Here is a 17,449-nt window from a genome sequence, read left to right as displayed (position 1 = left end):
GTTGCCATATCCAAACAACGAAATTATGCTAGGGCAGTGAAAAAATTATGCTAGATTGAGCAAATTTGTTCCAAGTAAAAAATGAATTATGTTAACTTGAAGCTAAATAATAAAATTCTATACATATTCATGCTACATATTAATTATGTACTGTTTACTATGAAAATATTAAAATGAACCTACATACAGTAAGAGGGTAAATATCGGTTTTCTGCCCATACTGCTTTTTCCCACGAAACTTACGTTTTTCTGATGGATTTTGATGTGATTCATTCGATTTTGAGCATCATTTCCGTCGGAAATAACCAGATTTTGAGATATGACCCCCCCCATCCCCCTGCAACAATGGGGGAGCTTTGGGGAATCGGGGGTTATAGGGAGGGGGGGAAACACAGAAAATGGTCATTTCCGACTGAAATGAAGCTGAAAATCGAATGAATCATACCAAAATCCATCGGAAAAACCTAGGTTTCATGGGTAAAATACAAAGCTCAAACTTATCCTAACCAAACCTAACCGAACCAAACCAAACCTAACCTAAAACCTAACCTAACCTAATCCAACCCAACCTAATCCAACCCAACCAAGCCCAAACTGAAAGTAACCAACTATTCAAACCTTACATCTTCTTACCTTATTCGTCTCTCTCTCTCTCTCTCTCTCTCTCTCTCTCTCTGATTTGTAGCTTTTATAAAATTATTCCAAAAATATTCCATTCCATTCTAAATTATACTAGAATGATGCTAAAACTTCTAATATGCTAAAAAATATTCCAGACTCGAAAATTTTATCAAAATTATGCTAAAAGAATAAAATTATGCTAGATATGGTAACACTGGCAGAGGGGCCGCGGGAAAGGGACAGAGGGTGGCGTGAGTTTACCGCGCTACAATTGGAAGTTGCGGGAATTTCAAATTTTTTTTTTTCTGTATATTCAAGGATATTTTAGTTGAACTTATTAATGCTAAGAAAATCCGCGAGAGGGCAAAACCGTAGACAAAAAATCCGCAAAAAATGCGGGATTACTGTACTGCCAATGTTTAGCCTCTTGACACAGCTATTTATAGCAGTGAAATGATTGGCAGGAAATCTAGACAATACATTATAAATTAGGTAGTTCCAGGTGAATGTAAATATCACTTAGGCTTCTACCTTCCCTCCTTATATGTATATTTATTACGAAAATAGATTATACGGCATATTTCAAGGGGAAAGAAACAGCGAAAATTAGCGAACGAGTGCACTTGAAGTGTTGTCAGGTGATAATTAGCCAATTCCAGGTTTATGGCACTCTCACTTACCTTATTTCTTTCTTGTATATATTATTTGGTATAAGAATAGGGCATAGGGCTTATTTCAATGGATGAAATCAGTGAAAAATTCCAGGGAAGATTTACTTAGCGTAGCACGGCCAGGCAGGCGAGAGGATAGGGTAATGGAGGGGGGGTAGGGAGGGGAGTCAAGAACGGGGAGAAATGGCTAAATTGTCAACAATGGATGGGAGTACAGATGAGATTAGGAGTGCTGACTAGTGTTGGACATTGGCAGTACTGATAGATGATACAAGCCCCCACTTGGAAGCCCGGATGAATTCAAAATAACACAGAATCACAAAAGTGACGCCCCGCGGTATGATCCCTTGCTCCCAAGCTTCACGAAAGTGACGCCCCGCGGTTAAGGGGTTAATCAGGACATCATTGAAAACTCCCTCAGTCCATGGAATAGTCTGCTTTTTCTGGTCCCCACAATAAGAGGTGAGTTTAGACCTGTAGCTGACTGCCATAAAGTAAACTCTCTCACTGTATCCGATCGATTCCCATTACCAGTCTTAACAGATTTACTGGAATCACCTGCCCTTTCCTCTATTCCATCCTTTCTCTTCTGTCCTTCTTTCTTTCATTCTTTCCTCCTCCTTCTGCTGACAGGTGACATTACACTCCCTCTTCTGTCTTTCTTTCCTCTTCCTTCTGCCTATGGGCAACTCTACACCGAGTGACAAGCGATATGGTTTCCTGCACACCATGAAACCATTTACAACGCAGAGTAGTAACCATATCACCAAATTATGACGCCTGGTGGTTTAGTGGATAATTAAGGTGCTCCAATCAGATTGAGCCTGTGTAGGTTTATATCCAAGGGATGGTTGGAGTTTATTGTTCACATAATGCCACTCAGGGATGAGTGAGGCTGGTCACTCTCATCTTGTCAGGACCAACTTGCCTAGCCCTGGGTTCCTACACTCCTCATGGGATGACATAGGATTGGATGATGGATGGACTTAGCTAAAATAATGTTTTCATTTCCCTTGACTTACTTAGTGGCTATTGGCAAGTAGAAATGGAAGAGTCGTCTGGCCCTACAACTGCATTCAGTACCCCTTCTGGCTACTATCATTTTAAAAGGCTTCCCTTTGGTCTCAGTAATGTTCCATCAGTATTCATGATGTTTATCCATTCTGTTTTCAAAGTTATGACTAGCCAGTCCCTTTTTGCTTATCCACAACCAAGCTACAATAAGTTTTTAATTCCCTGAAATGACAGGTCTAAAAGTTAAGTTCAATAAATGCAACTTTCTACATACCGGTAAGGGCTATAAATTTCTCAGACATGTGGTTGATGCTGAGGGAATTCAAACCTCAGATAAGAAAGTTTAAAGCAGTTTCTAACTTACCTAGAACCTACTAGTACTGATGATGTAAGGAGTCTCCTTAGATTGCATGGCTACTACCTGCAGTTTATTCAAGGTTATGAACAAATTGCTGTCCCTCTTACTAAATTACTTAAGAAAAATGAACTTTTGGTTTGGACTAATGACCAGTCTCATGCCTATGAAACACTGAAGACAGCATCTGTTAATGCCCCAGTCCTGGCATTCCCTGATTATATGAAACCTTTTCTTTTTTGTACACACCCAGGGTAGGTCTAGGCGCAATATTGACATAAAATGATCATGCAAAGAGGAAATGTGTAATATCATATGCTAGTAGTGCCCTCAATACTGCTGAACACAACTACAGTGTTACTGATTGGGGGGCTTTACAAGTTGTTTGGTCTCTCAAACATTTCAGGGACATAATCTATGGATATCCAGTGCATATCCAAACCGATCATCACCCATTTTGTGAATTATTCAAAGGAAGAAATCTTTCCTGACGTCTAGCTCGATGGTCAGTAATTATCCAAGCCTTCAACCCATTCTTTGCATACGTGCCTGGTAAATCAAATGTAGTTGCAGATGCTCTTTCATGTCATGAAACTGTGGCCATATCAACCAAGTGAAGTTCCTTACACTAACCTCAAATGTTGTTCATAACTGTCAGTGCACAGACCCTCTGCGGCCTAAGGCTGTTTACTTCCTCAAGTCAGGAGATGCTTCGACCTTACCTACTCTACCAGCTTCTGTAGATGATCTCATGTTAGACAATGAAATCTTGTATAGGAAGACATCCCTTTGTGGTAGGTGGGGGTGCTCACCATCCACTCACTCGATGTAGTGCTGCTGTTGGGTGTCTACCCTTTCCTCTCCTCCATCCTTCTTTCCTTCCATCCTCTTCTGTCTTCCTTTCTGTCATTCTTTCCTTGACCTTCTGCCTACGGGTAACTTTACACTCCCTCTTCTGTTTTGCTTTCCTTAATTCTTTCTTCTTCCTTCTGCCTGTGGGTGACTCTACATTGAGTGACAAGCCAAATGGTTTCCTGTACACCAGGAAACCATTTACTATGCTGGGTGGTAACCATATAACCAAATTTTGGCGCCTGGTGGTTTAGTGGGTAATTATTGCCCTCCAATCGGATTGTGAAAGTGAAGGTTTATATCCAAGGGATGGTTGAGGTTGACTGCTCATGTAATGCCATTCAGGGATGAGTGAGGCTGGTCATTCTCATCTTAAATGTGGGGACCAACTGCCTAGCCCTGTGCTCCAACGCTCCTCATGGGGCAATGTAGGACTGGATGATAGATGGATGGATGAAGACATCCCTTAAAGGTAGGGACATACCCAATAAAAAGGTACTTCAGCTTGTTGTTCCCATTAATTTAGTACCTACAGTACTCCACATCATCCATACCTCATGCATCCCATCTGACTCTATTTACCAAACATGTAACTGAATGTTTCCTCTCTGAGAGTTATGACTGTGTGGTTACTGACCAAGACTGTCGCTATATTCATCTCTCATGGTAGTACCAGGTAGTGGCAGGCAAAGATTAGGGCTGCAAAGTATTAAGTAAACTGGCAGTGGCCCACAATGTCAGAAACACACGCCAGCAACTGACCTGAGCTATACTTGTGGCTTCTTCTTCTGCCAGCAGGATGTGAGCTGAGGCACACTCTGGGTTCAGGTCCAGGGCCGAGCGTGCTGATTTGATCCGCACCTCGGTGTTCCTCTCACGCCATGCTGTCTGCATAACTGTTGGTAAGCAGGTCAAATCAGGTCATCCCAAGTCAGCAAACAGAAAAGTGAAGAAATGCAGAAACTGACTTAGGGGAAAAAGATATGATAAAGCAGATGAATAACACAATGTTAATTCGAAGCACACATAAAATGTTACAGTATTACTGGTAATGTAAAAAAGTCACAACTACATTATTCTAAATTTACTTATCAACAGGTGGCACTACTATACTGTATATGTACAGGTGATACTGTAATTTCTTATATTTTACATTCTGTAGAAATGTTGTGTGATACTGGAAAGGGACACCTTAATGTGGTGGCACCAAAAACTGCCTGGGTATGCAAATGCTCCTCCTCTCCCTCCTAATCCCCCATAAGGAGGATGGTGGAATGCAAAAGATAACTTCATCTTCCAGTCCACCAGGTTCACATTTCAGATGAACCTGTGGCCACAACCCAATGCACACTGTGCTCACTCTCATATTCCGGCTTGCCAGCATCGGCCTCACAAGTAAAGAAGGTCTGGTGGTCCTGCGCTGAGAGGTTCATGTCATAATATGTCAGTGGTTCCTTTTTTGTGCTCCACGTCAATCGCTGGTACTCAGACCCACGGAATAAATTGAGAGGATTCCGCCACACCTTACATTCTGGAAGAAAGGGCAAAGCTTAAAACGAGAGGCTAAAAAAAAAAGGGATGGGTAATACCAGCAATTTACATGTTTATTTGAACCTTCATGACAAACTCAGTCTTTCTGTGCTTTGAATTATAAGAAATCAGTTTTCATAAGGGGCTGAAAAGTGAAGAAATTATCAACTCATAAAGAAAGAAAACATAAAAAGTTTACACATGATAGAGGGATAGAGTAAAAGCGACCTAATATACAAGATATAGGAACCAGTGTATTCTGTTATCTCTCCTTGTGTATTACAATGTTTCTGCTTTTGTTTAACTGACTGCAGACACAGACTAGATACTGTTGCCTGTTCACTAAGGCCCAGCAGTACTCTTCTATGCCATGAACAGATGGCTCCAAAAACCTGTTATGTTGGTAAATCTCTCTTCTCACTTGTATCTAAATGATAAAATCATCATCATCATCATTTGGACCTCCTTCCCCATCCTAGGGTAGGGTGAGGAGTAGCAATGTTCAGACAGCCCAAGTTTGCCCAATCAAATGGGCCACACTTCCATTCACTCATCATTCAAGCCCCTGCAATCCTGCCTCTATCTGATATGCCACAAAAACTTTCACCACATTCTATTGCTTCACATACACGTATATGACAGAGGCAATCCAAACGCTGTCACGTTAAAAGGGGTGCCAAATCCCTGATCATGCGTATATGACAGAGGCAATCCAAACGCTGTCACGTTAAAAGGGGTGCCAAATCCCTGATCATGCGTTTCTTCTCACAACATTCATCCAGTCTGCTCGATCTCTTGTCAGTCCTCTAGCCTCACCGACTTCCATATCTCTCTTCCTCACACTCTCATCCACCATATTACTCCACCTTCTTGGCCTACCTCACCTTCTCCCTCCTTCAAATTCACTTAGATATACCTTTTTTACCACTCTATTGTTATCCATCTCCACATGACCATACCATCTCAGTACACCCTTCGATTCTCGTGTCCACAGATTTCCTCACTCTGTATCTTTCACAAATCACATTATTTCATATTCTATCCACTCTCTGTACACCATATATAATCTTCAGCACTCCCATCTCCACTGCTCTCACTCTTGACTTTTCATTTTCATGCCACACCATAGTCTTATATCCATATGTTAAAGTTGGCACTAACACTCCTTCATGTAAGATTTGCACAGCTGCAACACTCAAGCCTGTTTCTTATCAAGGCCTTCATGGCACCAGCTACTTTCCTTCCTTGTGCCACTCTAATTTCCACTTCATTTGCACATCTTCCTCTCTTTTCTATCACTGCACCCCTGGTATTTGTACTCTCACCAATTCCAGTCTCTCTCCATTCACTGTAACATCACACTGGAAGTCACCTTCTGTCTCAATTACCATCACTTTACTCTTTTCTGCATTTATTCTCGAGGCACAATGCTCACAGACATCAGCAAAACTCTGCACTGGTCTACCAAGTTCTTGTTCGGTATTTGCAAGTAGCACTGCATCATCAGCATGCAACAAATTTGAGATATTCCATCCATCACCATTCATTACCAATGCCATACTCCTCTCCATTACTCATGTTTTTACTTCTCTCACCACCCAACCCATAAATTACCAACCAATATGGGGGAGATCTGTTATAACCAGCAATTTCCTGAACCACAACCCATACCCCAATATCCAGCAGTGTTGTGTACCAGGGGAAGTGTTCGGTCAGTGAGTATGTTGGATATCAGAGCAATTTTCCCCATGAGATACTGAAGAAAAGCCAGAGATGCATTCCATTCCCAAACCCAAAGACCTTAATCAAAACAGACTGACACAGAAACACCATGGGTAATGTTATTATCCTCATAAACAATACTACTGCTACAAAATGGTACATCAAACATCACATGCAGGACGGTAGGGTGGTGGAACAAGTGATGTTCAACACTGCTTCAGGGCAACTAAACAGCCAGGCAGACTGCTGGCAGTGTGCCAAGCAGGGGTTGGAGAGGGCGGGTGGATGGGGAGGGAGACAAGTTGGGGTGGGGGAGGGTTGGGGGGACAGGGTTCCAGACAAAAAAGCCAAATATCCCTACTACCTCCCCCCCCCTCCTTCTCACTCTCTCACTCACTCACCCACCACTATCACTCAGTCACTACTCTCACTCACTCACCACCATCACTCAATCACCACTCTCACTCATTAATTCACTCACTCACCACTCACTCATGATTATCATTCACTCACCACTCACTCACTCACACATACACATACACACACACACACACACAGGAGACAAGCGGGAGTGGGGGATGACGGGGGGATGAAGAGGCAGGCAACCAGGGGTGGGGGAAGGCAGGGAGACAGGGAGTGAGACATGCCTGGCTGTGCTGAGTGAGGTGGGCAATGAAGGAGGGATGGGGGGGTAGACAAGAGGGGATGGAGGGAGGAAGGGGGTGAGCCTCATTTCAAATCTAGAGAGAGAGGTGAGGAGTCGGACTGGACAGGTGGGGTGTCGGACTAGCGAGGCGACTGACATTCAAACTGTTCAGACTGTGGGAAGGTTCCCCTGTTTCTTGTGTTTGAATCGATGCGCCGGATAACAGGGTATGGGTGTAATGGCTTACAATCACTGCACCAAAAGTATTCAAACAGGTAGATTTCAGCATTATCGTGTTATCTACAGCTGGTCTCCTTACGGTCAGGTCCCGCTATTCACATGGGTCACGTACCAGAACACCCCACGAATGATGAATTCCACAAATAGCTCAAACCTACTGCAGAGGTAAATGATTTCAATGTTTTAGCTATTCCTATTACCTACAAACATACTATAACACCTGTAAATGCATTTTATAGAACACTGATACTTCCTAAATGGACAGTTAAGGATGATACACAAACCTTTCCAGGTATGGCGTGTCGTACTCACCATGCAATGATGAGGATGAGAGTTTGCTGTGTGCTGAACAGTACATACCTATACAGGGTAACTGCACAGTTTAACTGTAAAGGATAGTATTTCTCATGGAAAATATGCATGAAAATCACTTATGAACCACTGGGAACAGCTGATGTTGTGGGAAAAGCAGGAACTATCTTGATATAATTTCCTGGAAAAATCCGGGAATATGCAAAACCCATAAATAGCGATCCCGTGAATACCAGAACAGCGGGGGTTGACTGTATTCTGCAATGGTTAAAGTTCCATCTGACCAGTCTGTTCTAATCTTTACTGAGGTGGCATAAGTTACCTGGGACACTTTGTTGGTTGTTGTTGTTGTTTGCTGCAACAGCAACATTCTCTGCAGCTAGGGCATCCCCACCACCAATCCAAGGACTGAGGTGGTTGAGGGACACCTGCTCGATGAAGGATGTACCATACTTGCGAAAATACCACCACTCAAATATCTGTCAAAACAGAGGCAGAATTCTCATATTTAGCTTGGCTTGTAGTGGCAGTATGAGGTATGTGGTGTGGCAATGTGTGGCATGACAGTGTGGGATATGGTAGTGTCTTTCTAAAACTGACTGTTCAAATACAGAACTCTGATTTTAATTGAATGGAGGGAGATGGAAGAATACTTCTGAGAGTAATGCAGTACTAAAGTACAAAATTCAAAGATCATCCAGGATTCATACAGCCCATGAAATTTGAAGGAATAGCACATCAAGTATACTGGTACTGGATTACAAACAAGATGCTACAAGATCTTTGCTGAGTGGAAGCATGGGTGTTCTTACATTATGGTAGGTGGGGGTGCTCACCATCCACTCACTCAATGCAGTGCTGCTCTCGGGTGTCTGCCATTTCCTCTCCTGCTTCCTTCTTTCCTTCCTTCCCCTGCTGTCTTTCTTTACTTCATTCTTTCCTCGTCCTTCTGCTTACGGATGGCTTTGCATTCTCTCTCTTCTGTCTTTCTTTCATTCATTCTTTCTTCCTCCTTCTGCCTATGGGTGACTCTACACTGAGTGACAAGCCAAATGGTTTCCTGTACACCAGGAAATCATTTACTAGGCTGGGTGGTAACCATATAACCAAATTTTGGCACCTGGTGGTTTAGTGGGTAATTATGGCACTCTAATCGGATTGAGCCGGTGAAGGTTTACATCCAAGGGGTGGTAGGGGTTTATTGCTCACATAATGCCACTCAGGGATGAATGAGGCTGGTCATTCTCACCTTAAATGTCAGGAACAACTTGCCTAGCCCCGGGCTCCTATGATCCTCATGGGGCAACATAGGATTGGATGATGGATGGATGGATATATTAAACAGAACATTTACTTACAGTTGGACCTTAATAATCAAGCTTGTGTCAAACCAGACCTGAGAAAAGCCAACGCTTAAAAAAGACTTACATACAGTATACAGTACAGTATATATATACAGTATATATCATCATCACCATCATCATCAGCCATTACAAGTCCACTGCTGAACAAAGGCCTCCCCCAACCTTCTCCACGAATTTCTTGACTGAGCCAATCTTTGCCACGTTTTCCCTGCAAATTTCTCTATCTCATCTCTCCACTTTCTGTCTGGCCTTTTACTTCTATGCTTACAATCTCTTGGTGTCCAGTCAGTCAGCCTCTTGCTCCATCGGTTATCCCTTATTCTTGCCAAATGGCCTGCCCACCTCCATTTCTGTTTTTTCATAACTTCTATAATGTTTCTCCGTTCTCAGAGGGCAATGGAAATGTCAATGTCGGAAATAACTTTAATACATATATACAGTATATACAGTAATCCCTGTACTTTCCGGATGCCCACTTTCCAGACACCCCTCTTACCGGACATTGTGGGCCTGGACATTTGGAACCCAAAAATGGCCAAAAAAAGAAAAAAAATACCCCCAAAATCCGAATTTTTTTCCCATCTGTAATTTGAAATTGCTGCACGGCACCAAACAGCTGGTTTACACCACGACCCCTTCACCCCTTCCTTCCTCCCCCCTCCTCCCTCCCCCTTCCCCTGTCAGGGTTGCCATTTGGTATTTTTTATTACTAAATGTGGGCCAATTTGGTAATAAAACATTCATTTGCTAATGAATCAGAATAATGCATTACCAAATGGATTTTTCACATGTATGAGGATACGCAGGATGGAGATGGTGAATTGTTTGCTCTCTCTGATTAATCTGCTAGCCAACATAGCGTGAAAATAATCAACATGCTATTAAATATGAGAAGAGTGATTACATGTATTTCCACTTGTATATATAATTAGTGAAGAATAAATGCTAGCTTTACGAATTTGGTAATGAAAAGTTAAATTTGGTAATGAAAACTGAGGAGTTTGGTAATGTGCTGTTGCAATATGGCAACTCTGTTTCCCCGTCACCAACACTCCAACTCCAACAGGTACTGCCTACCTTCGATGGTGAGTAGATGCCTATTGCAATGGAAGCCACATGTGCTCATTTTTTGTACATAAACAGTGAATAAACTGCAATACCTGGCCACTAGACCACACGGGAATTTACAATGTTTTGCAGTGTTAAGAAATTAGAATTTAGAGTGCAAAGGATTAACTATGGAGGGCAAATTGGCGGTTGAAACTGGTGGTTGAAACTGGCGTGGTGCAGTTAAGAACAATGTGCAGTGTTAAACAATTATAACTCACTTTTTAACATGAGTGTGTATGCTGTATATTACATGAGAGGCTATAATAAGTAATATGTAGAATATACCAGTAAAAAGGATGTTTTAGGAAATCTCCACAGCCACTTACAGGGGGAACCAGAGACTGACCAGTATTAGTCCTGAGATGAGTGAGGATGTGCCAGTCAGTGCCACGTAGAACTTAGGTGTCAGGGTTGACAGGAACACTGTGGCTGTGGACAAACAAAGGCAATTCAATAGCATCACCATCATTGTCAGTGTCACTCCCACTGTCTTGACATCTATTAACTACCTACGGGTGGTGAGGCAGGGCCCAGAAAGCAAAGGAATGGGCAAACATGGTAATGAGAGACCTACTGAACAGCAATTTAATACAGCCTACATAATAATGAGTGGTGCATAATGGAGGAAAGGTAGCCTGATGGAAGAGGGCAGGGCAACACATACAGTAGAGGCCATTTGTGACTACCGACTAGGATAAAGGCACATGGCTACAGACAGATCATCATCACCATCATCATCATCATCATCACTACCGCCAACACCACAACCACTGCCACCATCATCATTGTTGCCGTCATTATCATAATCATCGCCATCATCCCGTAACTTTTCCACCTGCAGTGATGGGTTCAGGTATCAAAAACCATGAAAAGAATTCAATTTGGGTAGAACTAATCAAGAGCATGCCCAATGAAATGGACCACACACACCATTCATTCACCATTCAAGCCCATGGAATCTTGGCTCCACTTGATATGTACACCTGTCCACACATGGCTTCATAATAACCTATCTGTATCAAATAGAGTCAATCCGACGACTGTATAGTTTAAAAAATGGGTGCCAAGTGCTTGTCACATACTCCTCTGTTCAAAATTCACCCAATCAGCCCTATTCCTAATTAGTTTCCTAGGTTCATCAGCTTCTGCACCCTGCTTTCTCAGACATTCATTTACCATATCTATCCACCTTCTTGAATTACCACACCTCCTCCCACTTTCGTACTCTCTCACATACACCCTTTTCACCATCCAATTTATAACAAGTCTCTCAAAGTGACCATAACATCTAAATACATACACTTCAACTATGTCATCCATGGACTTTCTTACTTCACATCTTTCATGAATTACATTATTTCTTGTACTACTGACTCTTTCCACTGCAGACACACATTTCTCAAGAATTCCACCTCCACCGCTCTAACTCCTTCACTTTTCATTTTCACGCCCAATGAGTCTCACACCCATATATCAGTGTGGATACTAATACTCCCCTACGTCAACAACTTGCAGCTGCCACACTCAGACCTCTATTTCATATCACGGCCTTCATAGCACCAGCCACTTTCCTTTTCTACTATTGCCTTATCCTATACTGTCAAATCAGGAACAAAGGGTCTCAAGGCAAGAATATTCAGTCCTGAAATCTAAGGCAGAATTCACTGTTTTCTTGTCCTCCTGTAGCACTAGATAAGCAATAACCCACAATCACCTTTTGCATAAACAACCTTCTGGGCTACATCCACTTGAAGCGTCTTGACCTACTAGATCATCATTATTTTACACAGGAGGGTAGGATACAGAAATGGGATGAGATGCACTAACAAAGAAGCTTATAACAGACTGCCCAGTGAAGTGGACTTTATAATCATAACCCAATCATTAAAGTAGTGGCTTTTTTAACTAGCTATGGTAACATTTTTGCTGCTGTCTGATAATTTTATTAAGTTCTGGAGAGCCTTTTAAATAGCTATAGAGATTATAAACACCCAGCACTCACTAACGCGTGATTAGAGTGTGCGAACCTCCCATAACACGGAAGGCAATTTTTTAGGCCAGGAAATGGTCAAAACGTAAAAATGAGAGATATAAAGCAGGTGAAAAAATCTGCCAATTTTTTTGAAAACCATATTACGCTGCGACAATAGGGATTACGCAGTCTTAGGCCACAAATTATGATTTAAACAGTCATTAAGCGAAAAAATTGGTCATAACGCGATGGGAACAGACAACACGGGCAGCGAGAGTCATAGTGCGGGTTGGATCTGCTTGTGACGTATGGCTGTCACACGTCTGCATAGGGTGTCAACACGGTCCACTGAATATCCCTGCCCCAGTTCAGCCTACCCTCTCTCAGCACTCTGGCTCCACATGTGCTGTGTGTTATCTTTGCACTTTTTTTTGGGCCACCCCTGGACCAGTAGGAGTCCTGCCTGACTCGGAACTCCACTCCCCCTTCCCCCAGGTAGCCCACAACCTCTTCAATTCAAGGTGAGGAATTCTCCAGTGTTTGTATGTAATGTATTCATTATTAGGTAGGTAAATGTCCTGAGAAAAATCCCTGAAAATTACCCCAAAAGGTGAACTTGGGGCTGGCTTGGGTACCATGAAACCCTCTAACATGTAAACACAGGGCCCTATGATGCGAAAATCTCATAAAGCGGGGCCTTCTGGGGACAATAATCGCATGTTATGTGAGCGCTCACTGTTCTGTGCCATCATCCATTACTAGGGGCTTCTTACAATCTACAGTATATCGAATGATCATCAATACAGACAGTATACCATATGATTTGCGATATACAATGTAGAGTATAGAATCATCAATAAAGTATATTTATACAATGATCCACTGGTTATTATGCGTAACTGGTACCAACCCTAATGTGCAATGATAAAACTGTGCGACAACGAAAGCAGAGAACCTGTGGGAGTTATCCTAATTGCTTCCGGGTACCCCACTCGTAAACCCAAATTTTCCTTTTTACAACAATTTATACCCACTAAATACATACATACTGTTTTGGTAAGTTTTATTTTTTTAATGAAAGGAAGAAAGGAACCAAGGGCCAGAAGCCCACAAGAATGTTCCCCCCAAGAAAAAACAAAAATAAGAAAACAAAAAGTCAAACACATACAGGCATGGTTAGGTTAATAAAAAGTCATGAAAAGGGCACAGTAGGGAAGAAACACATACTATAGGGACTTGAAATGGACTTGAGGTAAGGGGTTCTGAGGCTAGGGGGTGGAGAAATAATGGTCTCCACCACCTGGGATTACTGTACAACTCATGTAGGGCCTCATCTTTGAATCCCTCAAAGTCATTAGAAACCACAGATAATGCATCAACACTGTTGGCAGAAACCAGCTTAGATGCAAAAAAAAGTGTTTTTTAACTGAAAAATGCAAAATAACAGCAGAACTGCAGATTTTCATCCTGCTGTGATAGCAAAAAACACTATAACCAAGGGTATGACAACCAAGGGATCACTGTACAATGCAGATATATCCAATGTGAAGAGGTAATAAAACAATCTAAAAAGTACACTTATATCTCCATACCAAGATACATACTGTAACTGGTGGCTTAACTATCTATCTATCTATTGCCAGACGCCTCAATCCCATTCGGGATGGCCACAAACGAATCACCTCCACGTCGCCCTGTTCCCTGCCAATTCACTCCTCCGCTCCCAACTCAAACCCCCCCCTTCTCATATACCTCTCCACCCCATCCCTCCATCTCATCCTCGGCTTCCCCCTCCCTCTTCCCCCCTCCACCTCACTCACATACACTCTCTTCGTCAGTCTTTCACCCTCCATCCTCTTCACATGGTCAAACCACCTCAATGTATTCCTCCTAATGCTTCCTATCACATCCACATCCACACCACAACACTCCTTTATATCCTCATTTGTCAGCCTGTCTCTCCATGTGACTCCACAGGCTCCTCTTAAATAACTCATTTCCACTGCTCTCACTCTTGACTTGTGTCCTTCCAGCATCGTCCAAGCTTCACTTCCATACGTTAGAGTTGGTATCACAATACTGTCATGTAGTAACTTTTTCCCTTCCATGCTCACTTCCCTGCTTCTTATCACTGCCCTCAAGGAACCAGCAACCTTTCTTCCCTGCTGTACCCTTTCAAGCACTTCACCCTCCAAACCTCTATCCTTACTCATCACACTACCCAAGTACTTAAACATACTCACATTTTCCAATTCCTCACCATCAAACCTCGCTGTACATTCACTGACTTCACCTCTCTCAAAGACCATCACTTTACTCTTCCCTACATTCACCTTTAGATTCCGTTTCTTACACACTCTCCCAAACTCATCCACCAAACCTTGCAGCTCTCCTTCGTCTTCACTCAACAACACAGTATCGTCTGCAAATAACAGTACAGAGAGTTTCCAAACACTACCCTCTCTCACCAGGACCACTCCAACATCCACTACCCTACCTTGTACCTCTTTTATTACCCCATCCATGTACAGATTGAACAACAGTGGAGACATGACACATCCCTGTTTCAACCCAACCTTCAAAGAGAAAAATTCACTTAGTTCACCATTCACACGCACTGCAGCCTTAGCACCATCATACATACTCTTCACAGCATTCAACAACTTCCCATCTACTCCATATATTCTTAACACTTTCCACAATCCTTGTCTATCAACCCTGTCATATGCTTTCTCCAAATCCATGAAAGCCACATAAAACTTCTTTCCCTTCTCTAGAAACTTTTCCACTAAAATTCTAAGAATGAATATCTGATCTACACAACCTCTTCCCTTCCATCTAATTCCACAACTTCTTCTCCATCTAATTCCACTGTTCTTTCTCTAACTCTGTCAATAAGTAACCTACCATACACTTTTCCTATTATACTAAGAAGACAGATGTCCCTATGATTACCACACACTTCTTTTTCCCCTTTTCCTTTGTACAAGGGAATAATTATACTTGACTTCCAATCCTCTGGGACTCTACCTTCCTCCCAGGCTAAGCTGCACATTTTCCACATCCACTCTAACACTATCTCTCCCCCATACTTCAGCATTTCACCACACACTCCATCAATTCCTGGGGCTTTCCCCAATTTAACTTTCTTCATTGCTTCCACAACTTCTATCCTACTGATTTCTTCCTCTCTTCTCACCTCCCTCCTTCTCCCATCCATTCCCCAGCCACTTATACTCGCATTACTTCCATCCTCTAAGTTCAACAATTCCTAAGTGTTCTCTCCATCTGCTCACTTTTTCTCCCTTCTCTACTAGTAATCTACCATTTTTATCTTTCACTCCCTTGCTAACTTCACTTCCACCCTGTCTTACTCTTTTCACCTCTTTCCAGAACATTTTCTTACAGTCCCTCCACTTTACACTCAAGTTCCTTCCAAATTCCTCATCCGCTCTCTTCTTACTCTCTCTTACTAATCTTTTCACCTCTCTCTTTCTTTCTACATATAACTTTCTCTTCCGCCTCTCAATTTCTTCCACGTCCCTATTTCTCATCCATTCATTGTATGCTTTCTTCTTTTGTGCCACAGCCTGTCTCACCTCTTCATTCCACCACGCTGTTCCTTGCACACCCCTCCGTCTTCTCTTCATCCCACACACCATATCACATGCTGCACATATTTCTTCTGTAAATATCCTGCACACACCTTCCACGTCCCCATCTGCTCCAATTCATATTTGCCCAATCGTTCCTCCACTTCTCTCTTATACTCTGCCTTTTTCTCATCCTCTTGTAACCTTTCCACTCTCCTTACAAATACTCCTTCTTCCCATCCTTCCCTTCTTCTATTTCTCCATCCTAATTGGACCTTGATTCTGGCCACCACCAAGTAGTGGTCAGAAAGTCCACTCCCCCGACCTCTATAAGCTCTTGCATCCATTACACATTTTCGCATCCATTCATCCACACACACATAATCAATCATTGCCTTCCTTTCATTCAGTTCACCACCTACCCTTCTCATCAAATGCCACGTATACCTGTGGATCATTTTGTGCCTGAAGAGGGTATTGGTTATCACCAACCCCCTTCCAGCACAAATGTCCACTAACGCACTGCCATTCTCATCTATCTCAGCAGGCACACCCCACTCACCAACTATTCCATTCACCTTCACATTCCCTACTTTACCATTCATATCACCAATCAAAAACACTCTCTCATTCCTTCCAAACTTTTCCATGCACACTTCCACATTTGTCCAGAACTCTTCTCTTACTCTGCTTGCACGATCTTGCATTGGCGCATATACACACACAATCACCCACATTTGTATTCCAACTTTCAATCTTACCCACACAATCCTTGACCCAACTGATCCATACTCTCTCATGCTCTTCTTCCACCTTTTACTCACAACTATACACACTCCTTCTTTTGCCCTCTCATTCTCACCTACTCCTGCATATATACCCCATCCATACTCCCATTCTCTCACACTCTCACCTCTCCATTTCATTTCAGTTATTCCGCATACATCAACTTTCGCACCCTCAAGCACCTGGACAATATCTCTCTCTTTCACCTCATCATTCGCTCCCCTTACATTCCACGTTCCAATTACCATGTCCTTTGTCCAGTCCTTGGCTGTCATCTTTTGGTCAGTCCTTGTCCGAGGCTTATTGTTTGTCTTTTTAGTTAGTTGTTTTCCGGGAAGCGGCACTAACACTCCGCCAATCCTTTTAGTCGGCTTTTACGACAAGCAGGGATACTGGGGGAGTATTCTTGAAAAAAAAAAAAACCTACCCCCAGGGGGGGCTGAACCCCTTAAAAAAAAAAAAAAAAAAAAAAAAAAACTTCAAACTTTGGAGGTAAACTGACATTGCTTCTAATCCCTTTATCTCTGGTATAAACAAAAAGCCTGAGACTTGGCACCTTCATAAGTGAGTTTCTTCTTAAGACCAATTAATCCCTTGAATCTATCTATCTATATCTATCTATTGCCAGACGCCATAATCCTGTACGGGGTGGCCATTTGAC

The 17,449-nt window shown here is 42.4% G+C and overlaps 1 protein-coding gene across 1 annotated transcript in view; it reads right to left on the bottom strand.

Annotated features, from left to right (window-relative positions):
• The window catches only part of LOC145414579 (protein ST7 homolog), a 73,442-nt gene that overhangs the window by 39,156 nt on the left and 16,837 nt on the right, over positions 1 to 17,449 (bottom strand). Inside the window, exons 2-5 of the mRNA XM_080284097.1 lie at positions 10,784 to 10,866; positions 8,286 to 8,442; positions 4,874 to 5,044; positions 4,276 to 4,409 (exon numbers count right to left, since the gene is read on the bottom strand). Of these exons, the coding sequence (XP_080140223.1) occupies positions 4,276 to 4,409; positions 4,874 to 5,044; positions 8,286 to 8,442; positions 10,784 to 10,866 (545 nt within the window). The remainder of the gene's footprint in view (positions 1 to 4,275; positions 4,410 to 4,873; positions 5,045 to 8,285; positions 8,443 to 10,783; positions 10,867 to 17,449) is intronic.

This window comes from Coenobita brevimanus, chromosome 100, assembly GCF_032717465.1.
Source record: "Coenobita brevimanus isolate Jiangsu-jjx chromosome 100, ASM3271746v2, whole genome shotgun sequence".
Taxonomy (NCBI): domain Eukaryota; kingdom Metazoa; phylum Arthropoda; class Malacostraca; order Decapoda; family Coenobitidae; genus Coenobita; species Coenobita brevimanus.
Note: the sequence above shows the minus strand (reverse complement) of the source record. Positions and strands in the feature narration are given on the sequence as shown.